The sequence below is a fragment of the Myotis davidii genome, unplaced genomic scaffold (assembly GCF_000327345.1).
Source record: "Myotis davidii unplaced genomic scaffold, ASM32734v1 scaffold937, whole genome shotgun sequence".
Classification (NCBI taxonomy): Eukaryota; Metazoa; Chordata; class Mammalia; order Chiroptera; family Vespertilionidae; genus Myotis; species Myotis davidii.
In genome coordinates this window covers 335,509-344,389 of record NW_006288252.1, presented here as the reverse complement: position 1 = coordinate 344,389, position 8,881 = coordinate 335,509, and the positions used below count along the sequence as shown (strand labels likewise).

General features: G+C 58.7%; 1 protein-coding gene across 1 annotated transcript in view; it reads right to left on the bottom strand.

Annotated features, from left to right (window-relative positions):
* Window positions 1-8,378, bottom strand: part of SORCS2 (sortilin related VPS10 domain containing receptor 2) — a 145,861-nt gene extending 137,483 nt beyond the window's left edge. The window contains exon 1 of the mRNA XM_015561558.1: window positions 8,219-8,378. Coding sequence (XP_015417044.1) covers window positions 8,219-8,378 — 160 coding nt within the window. The remainder of the gene's footprint in view (window positions 1-8,218) is intronic.
* Between the last annotated feature and the right edge of the window lie 503 nt (window positions 8,379-8,881).

The following is an 8,881-nucleotide window of genomic DNA, read 5'->3' as shown; positions in this document are numbered from 1 at the left end:
GGCACGGAGCCAGGGCTGGACCCCGGGGGACCCCGGGGCGGGGGCCGGAACACAGAGCCGGGGCCCAAGAGCTGCGCTTGTCCTCAAAGTGGAGGACACTGACCATCCCCGAGAGTAAAGACGCACAGAGGAGGGACAGGAGGCGAGCAGGGAGCCGGCCCAAGTCCCCGACGCCTGCCTTCCCTCAGCTTCTTCCCGCTAGAAAGGGGGGAGAAGGGGAAGCCAGGACTGGGGAGCCTCCAGCCTCAGGGGACAGAGGACACGATGGCCCCAGGGCCAGCCACCCCCCTACTGTGACACTCAGGCCATGTCACATGGCCTCTGGAAGCCTCAGTCTCCCTCTCAGTGAAATGGAAATAATGTCACAGCCACCCTATGAATTATGCAGATTCCATCCGCTAAGGAAGAAAAACCCCTGTACCCTGTCGGCCAAACAGTAGGCAGATCAATGGTGTTTAATATCAGACCGACGGCAGGAACAGTAAAGCGATAATGAGCCAGCTCGGGGGGCACTCGTTACAATAATGAAAGACCGTGAGGATTCATTAAAACAACGCGGCGAGTGCTTAGCGCTGGCGGTTACAGGGTGAGTTACCACGGCTGCTGTAATCACCGTTACCGCCGGCTGCTTCCCGGGCTCTCTACCAGGGCAGACGCTCCCCTGCCCCGTCGGCCCTGGCCTGTCCCTCCGTCGCCTCCTGCAGAGGAGCCGCGTGGGGCCCATCATGACCTCGGGAGGCAGCCCTGGCCGGGGCTGGCCCCGCTCTCAGTCCAGTTGACCTGATTGCGATCCGGCTGCACCAATGCCCACAGCAGCGCATGGAACCCACTCGGTGGAAAAATAAACTCATCTCCACAGAATGATGCTCTGAGCACAGGTCGCTGGGAGCACGAAGGTCCCTGGATGGGTGACAGAGGGAAGACCAGCGCTCAGCTGGGTGGGGCATCGTCTCGTACACACACACACACACACACACACACACAAAAGGTTTCGGGTTTGATTCCCGGTTAGGGCACATGCCTAGGTTGCGGGTTCAATCACCCATTGGGTATGTACAGGAGGCAACCGATCAATATCTCTCTCTCTCTCTCTCTCTTCCTTCCTTGCTCCCTAAAATGCACGCCAAGCGCAGGGGCCGGAACAGGTCCCTGCACAGCCTGGGAGGAAGCCCACCCGGCTGATGCCCTCAACTCCTGGCTCAACACGAAGTGACCCCGTGGGGGTGGCGGAGAGGCTTTCGGACACAAGCCCCGCCCGGCCAGGCCCTCACTCACAGGTGGGCGCGTCGGTCCCAGGCCACTGGTGCCTAACCCTGCGCGTCCCTGTGACCATGACCCCGCAGTCCCTGGGCCCACCCTGCACTGCACATCCCCCCCCACAGCACACCCCCCGAGGCCACCAACCCTGCAGGACTGTGACAACGGTTCCAGGACAGAGACGTGCCTACTGCGTTGTATTTTGTGCACCTTCATGCATTTCCCAAATCAGCACCAAGCCCGGGTCCAGCATGAGGTGCGCCCTGGCTAAACGCTTGCCGCTAACAGGGCGGGAGGGGGGGGGGGCGGTTTCCACAGGAGTTAAAGGGCATGCGTGTCTGTCACCAGAAAACACCGCGCCAACATACATGAAGCAGAACCTACGAGAGTGCGAGGAGACCCAGCGTTTCCTGGCCTCAGCTCCTGACAGATGAAGAAACGAGAAACTAGGTAAGGACCGAACAGACCTAAACCCCATTCTCAAAAACAGTGTTAACTCGAAACTCAGCTAATGACCCCCTTCCTCCTGCCCGGGGCACAAGCACAGAAACGGACCATCTATGGAGCCAGGAAGAAAGCCTGGAGGCTCCCAAAGTTCATGATCAGAAAGCTAATTCCACCGTCTCCGAGCTCCCCCGCCGCCAGCAGGGGGCGGCACTGAGGCCTGCATCTGTCACAGCGAGTATGGGGACCCTCTCCGGGCGAGTCAGTGCGGGCGGTTTAAAGGCCTAACTTGAAAGCAAACCGTTTGAAGCCAACCTGAGAGTCAGCCTCATGGGAGGTGGGCACAGCCTCGGATGGCCCTGCCAGGGTGACCTGGCCACGCCGTCACCCTCCACGTCTCAGCCCCTCTCCTGTGGGCTGGGGATCATTCCGACCACACAGCAAAAATGACCACCTGGGAAAGGTCACCCCTCAGCCTCAGTGGCCCCATCTGCAAAATGGGGCTAGTGGTCATGCTCATATGAACCCAAGGGCTACAGTGAGGATTAAAGACCAACAAACCAAGGGCCTGGTGTGCCACAGGTGCCCCATTCATGTCCATCGGCGACCCCTCCTCTCCACCAGCCTCCTCCCCACGCTACCGCCGCGCACACCCTGCACGTCAGAAATTACACTGCGTTCCGAAAACTCCGTCTCTGGGCCCCTTCCTAAGAGGAGACCCCACCCCGGTCAGTGAGACCCGCCGTCGGATTTTCTCTGACCTGCTCCAAACCCAGCCTGCCCGCTGTCCCCCTGGGGAAGAGGAGTGCCAGGTGGTATCAGTAGGAAGCTGTGTTGGGGCAAACAACGCCAGCGCCGCCCCCTCCCCCCCAGTGGCCCCTGAGCAGAGGAACCGCATCCCTCCCTCCCTCCCTCCTTCCAAGCCAAGACAGGGCTCTCATTTCTCTCTATTTCCCCAACAGCTCACATCCGCTCTAGTCTTCCCTAAATCCCCACCTGCTGGAAGGCTGTCACCTCGCAAGGACAAAATTATCACCCAATTAGCACCGCGGCAGATTAGCGGTTATTAACACTTTCAGTGTGTCATCAGCAGCTCCTTAAATTCGGGTCATCAGCCAACTGCGCTGCCAGGCCCGGAGTGTAGCACGAGCCAGGAGCTCGGCAATCAAGTTGAGACTCGTCAAAGGCTCCTGTCGGCTGAAGTCGGGTCGAACTCTCAGGACACAGGAGCCTGGAGCCTGCCCCGCCCTCTAGTCACACCCGGGACCAGGGACAGTGCTGCCTGAACGGTCATGTGTGACATTTTAATTCGATTTCTCAAATAAGCGAGCAAAGGCGGAGTGCGGAAGGCAGGTGTCAGCTGGCACCTCCCCAAATCCCAGGGGCCGCAGGGGACGTCCAGGAGCAGGGGACAGAGAGCACCCAAGGTCACGGACAGAGGGCACTCAGGTGCACCCGCTGGGCCAGCCACTGCAGCAGCCAGACCGGGGCCACAGGAGGGAGGAGTGGGGTTCCGGCTGGCGCCAGCCCGCACCCCAGTTTCACTGGCTCCCAGGGCGAGGACAGGAGGAGGTTTTCAAAGGCTCTGGAGCTCAGGTTTCCAGCACTCAGCGCCCCTGGTCTTCGTCGCTGCTGCCCGTTGGTCCGTTGTCGCGAACCTCCCGCCCTGTGCACCCCCTTCCCACCAGGTCGGGAAGCGAAGCGCTCCGAGGCCTAAGGAGACGGCAGCCCCGCAAGGTCACGCCTGCAGGAGATCTGCCCACAGGGACCCCTGGGTGGGCTGCTGCATGAAATAAGCATCTACAGCAGCGGTTCTCAACCTGTGGGCCGCGACCCCTTTGGGCGTCGAACAACCCTTTCCCAGGGGTCGCCTAAGACCATCAGAAAACACATATATAATTACATATTGTTTTTGTGATTAATCACTGTGCTTTCATTATGTTCAATTTGTAACAATGAAATTGGGGGTCACCACAACATGAGGACCTGTATTAAAGGGTCAGGCATTAGGAAGGTTGAGAACTGCTGATCTACAGTGTTAAGCCATTCGCTGCGGGGGGGCGGGGGGGGCTTTTGTTACGCAGCGAGCCTCTCCTGACTGATACAGATTGTATAGCAGAGTTATCTGTGCAGAGATGTTCTAAGATGATGCCAACCCAGAGGGATGTGTCCTGAAGCTGGGGGAGGGCTGGGGGCACCCTGAACCCAGAGGGGTGTGAAGGGGAAAGTCAGATTTGGGGGGCAGAGGAGTGAAGAGGCCCCCAACGTTCCTCCATGATTCCAAAACTGTGCAAAGCAATGAAAACATCACCACTGGCCCCAAACACAGGACAGATGAACTGCTCTCAGTCAAGTGTGGGATTTTTTCTGTGTGCATGTGTGTTTGCCTGTCACGTGATATTGTTTGGAAACTAAGAAAGATGGGGGTAAACACATCACTGCTGAAAGCCAGGGTGCGCGTTGTAAACTGTAACACCCGCCAGGCAGCGTCACCACAAACCCCCTCTCGCGTGAGACAGCGACCCCATGCCTCGCCCATATGGGGTCCGGTCTGGCTCTCCCCTCCTCTGGAGCTCAGGGTCCACACCGAGCCTGTGCCTGTGCCATGTGCTGGGGGACCCCGCCCCCCTCCCCCCGCCAGGGGCCTTCACTCACTCGCTCACCGCTTTCCAACCACATCGGGCGCCCTTCCCTATGTGATGGGTGCACGTTCCCACCTGCCCTGCTTCGTGGAGATGCCCTCACGCCCGTGGAGGGTATGGGACTAGGAACCAGGTCTGGCTATATCATGGGTGAGATCCTCAGCGTGTGCCCTCCAGTCAGGAGGTGCCCTCTGGCTTCCTCCCCTCCCCCAGGGCTAGCTCCCCCTCTCTCTGCCCAGCCCTACCCAGGCCCGCAGACACCGGGCAAGAGGTGGCAGGGATGGGGCGGCATGCCGGGCTGGTGTTTACAAATCAGGTGCCCACGCTGTCCCCCTGTGCTCACGGTCCCATGGTGCCCGGCTCCTGCGACCGGGCTGCCAGCAGGTGGTGGGTGCTCCCTGACCTGCCCACAGCCTGTCCTCCACACCCGGGAAGGGCTGCACAGGGGCTGAAGGTCATTGCAAGGCCACAGCGGAGCCAGGCAGAGAACACAGACAAGGGGGCCTGAGCCGCATCTTCATCTGGAAATGAAGGTGTGGCCACACGGAGCTGGAGGCCCTGGGGATGGACAGAGGGGGCAGGCAGTGGGGGTGGGGGGACAGGGAAGACCTGTGAGCACTGCTGGGGGTGGTCACTAGGGAGAGCGGCGCTGCCTCCCAGGCCCCTCGTTGCGAGCGGCTCCGCGGGTTTGACATGGACCTAACACCTCGCCAGGCTTTCCGAAGGAGCCCTCCCCAGCCGCTGACCTCCGGCTATGAAATATTCATTATGAAGTTCTGTAAAACACAGAGAAGGTCCCACTTAAACTGCCCAAAGCCGGGGGTGGCCAGGGGGCGGCATTTCCGCCCCACGTGCCAGCCCTGCGAGTCCCTGGCAGACACCGGCCCAGGCCAGGGCTCAGCAGGCCCTGATCCAGGTGAAGCGGTGATCACCCGCGGTTAACGGTGGGTAACTTCTCCCGAAATTCCAAAAGGGCGACCGGGGCCATCCCCACCTCGGCTCCCGTGGGCTCCTCGGATCCTCGCCTCACACAAGGGCACCCTTGCTCCATCTTCACGGCTGATCTTGGCGAACCATCAGACAACGACAGAAACCAGCCTCGCTCCTGCGTGGAAACCGTGGCCGCCTCTGCCTGTTCCCTCCCTGCGCGTCGCACGCGGTCCTTTCCACCCAGCGCGGTCCGCGGGCATCAGTCACGGGCCCATTAGCGCAGACACCGTCATAATGAGCTGAGATTTACACCGTGGCTAATCTCATTAATTGTGTGATCACATTGGGGGTGACAGCTGTAATGCATTACGGAGGGAAGACACTCCGATACATGACATTAAAGATCCTACAAGGTTAATTTGCCTTCAAATGGAGTCACCACATGATTTTCCACCTCCACGTGAGATGCCGTGGCTTAAACACATGGCGCTCTGGCCTGGGGCAAAGTGGCCACACGAACCACAGCCCCGAGGGGCACTCCTCCGCTCTCAGGGGAGGAGCGGGGAGGGGATGCCCGCGGCATCTGGAACCACTCAGGTGAGGCTTTCTGCTCTGCACGTAAGTGCTGCGTGACTGGGCAAACCGCTGAACCTCCCTGAACCTTGAGCAAGCCATCTGCAAAGGCTATGGGAACCCCTACCTATTGGATTGCTGTGAGATTGAAACATGTGTGGAAGGCCCAGCAGAATGCCTGGCACATAGTAGGTGCTTTTTTTATTCTAATTCACCAGCACGTCCATGGCAGCTGGCACAAGGCACAGCCCATAAGTGCAATTTTCAAGCAATTATAATACAGTTTGATGAATGTTACGATGGGGAAATACAAGCCACTGTAGGAACTCAAGGCCAGGGAAGGCAGCGCCAGCTGAGGTCTGGGAAGACCTCCAGGAGAAGGGCCATTTCTGTGAGGCTGAGCGGGGAGAAGCTGTACCAAGTACAGATGTGTATGCACCTAATAACACAGCCCCAGAACACAGAAAGCAAAGCTGGCGGAACTGAAAGCAGAAAAGATAATACAACAATTACAGCTGGGGATGTCAATACCCTGCTCTTGATCATGGTTAGAACAACCAGAAATAAGAACAGTAAGGATGCAGAAGGCCCGGGCAACATTACCAGCCAAGCTGGCCAGATTAAATGTAGAGAACCCTCAACCCAACCACAGCAGAAAACACGTTCTCTCCCAGGGCACATGGCACAGTCTCAGGACAGGTCACATGCCGGGCTGTGGAACGAGTCTCCGTAAATAAAACAGCACTGAAAAGCCACACAAAAGAAGTTCTCTGACCACAACAAAACTAAACTAGAAATCACAACAGAAAGACTTTTGGGAAACCTTCAAATATGTAAAAAGTAAACAACACATTTCCAAGTAACCCATGGACCAAAGGGGAAATCAAAAGGCAAATTACAAAAGGTCTTGAACTGATTGAAAATGAAACACAACGTCTCATTATGTATGAGATGCAGCCAATGTAGTATGAAGAGGGAAATTCATAGCTTTTAATGCTTCCATTAGAAAGAAAAATCTGAAGTCAATCATCTAAAGCTCCACTCCAACAGGCTAGAAAAAGAAGAGCAAATCAAACCTAAAGTCGTTTAAGGGAGGAAATAGAGATCAGAACTGAAATAAATAAAACATGTCAGAAAAACTAGAGAAAAACCAACAAAACCAAAAGTTGCTTCCTTGAGAAAATCAAGGGAAATGGTAAATCGTTAGCTGGACTGACCATGAAAAAAAAAAAAAAAGAGAAAGAATCAGCCAGAGAAAAGACAGCAGAGGAGGAAAAAGTGTTCCAAGCAGGGGGCCCCACTGAGGGTGGGGACATGGAAACACTCCAGACACTGAAGCCCGGGGTGCGAGAGCAGTGGCGGGGGAGGCCGGGCCTGCAGCTGGCCACGGAGTGTGGCTTTGTCCGTGTGCCTGGCTCCACCCAAGAGCAACAGGCATCATCGAAAGGCCTTAAGCACAAAAAAGACACTATGATCAGGAGGGTTAGGGTCAGCGCCTCTCCTCGGTGGGAAACTGAGGTGTGGACAGGTCTCGGCTTGCCGAAGCTCACGCGGCTGGCTAGCGGCTTTGCTGGGGTACGCACGCAGCTACTCCCCTCAAATCACCTGGACAGAGCACTAGGTGGGAAGTCAGGGGACCCCCAAGTCACGACCCGTCACCAGGGCTGGCGTCCACTGACGGGGCTATTGGCGAAGCTCCCGCGGCCCCTTCCAGCAACCGCAGGCGTATTCTAAACCCAGAGACAGGTTAGAGCCGCGGTCGCCAACCTTCCGGACCTCAGGGACCACCGTTGGCAACCGCTGAGCTAGAGTTCTCTGCTGTCCTGAAGCCTACCGGCCCGGAGGTTTTAAACTTGACATTGGCCTTACAAGCGCAGCTCACTCTCCTCTGCCACCATCTGGAAGGGTTCGCGGTCAGAGGCCCGGTTCTGCCCCTCACCGCCCACACCCCTGCTGCCCCTGGGGGCAGGGAGCACCCGCCTGCTCCGCCCTCTGCTGATGCAAGGAGAGTTGGGGGAACCCCGGTCTCCGCCGTCCCCCCTTCCTTATGGTCCCAGGCCAGGGCTGTCCTGCCGGCCCAGGTGACTCTGGACAGGCCACCAGACCTGCTCGCTGACCCTGACCCTCCGTCTGACCTCCCGCCAGCAGGGGCAGGAAAGGCCAGGAGTCACCAAGTTTTTCCTCATTCCTGGAAGGTTCCATGGGATACAGGGGCCCTCATCCTATTCCACTGGTGGATGCTCAGTGTCTGCTCTGAGGATCCGATGACTCGGAATTCAGTAGGGACGGGTGGCAGAGACTCAGACGACAGGCCTCAGGCACCGGCAGGCCAAGGGGTGACAGGAGCCGGGGCCCCAACTGCACTCCCCCACCCTCAGGGGCGGCTTCCCCGCGGCCCAGGGAACGCATGCTGTGAGCGGCCGCCAGAGGCTGGTCCTTCAGCCCCCGGAAAGGCACGGGGTGCCCGCACTTCACGGAGGCCGCGGGGAGGGTGCTGGGCTGCCACTCCCGGGCCCCGTGCCTGGGACCCATCAGGGAACCTGTAAACCTCCATCTCATCAGGGCCGCCTGTCCCTCGAGGGGCACGAGGACAGGGCGGTGCCTGGTTGGTGCCGCAGCCCTGGTCCCGTACGTCTTCCAGGTCGTGTACCAACCCACTGACTCCCGCAAACGACCGGGTGAGGGAGGCATATCATTGTAACCCTGCTCTGAAGATGGGGAAACTGAGGCAGCAGGGCTCTGCAGCCGCAGCAGAGCCACGGCCCCTGGACTGCGCGGCCTGCCATGCGGAGGTGAGTCACTCAGCAGCAGGAGGGGCCGAGGCACCAGCACCTTCCCCTTCTCAGGTGGGCGCAGGGCCCACCTGTCGGCCCCGGGAGTCGGGACTGCAACACCTGCCTCACAGGGAGGAGGCCGAGGCCCAGACACGTTACGGCTTCACCTGGGGTCACAGCTGAACGAGGGACACGCCAGAGCTGAGCCCGGACCCTGAGCCAGGCTGCGAGTCTGCGGTGCTTTCGCAGCATGCATCACCC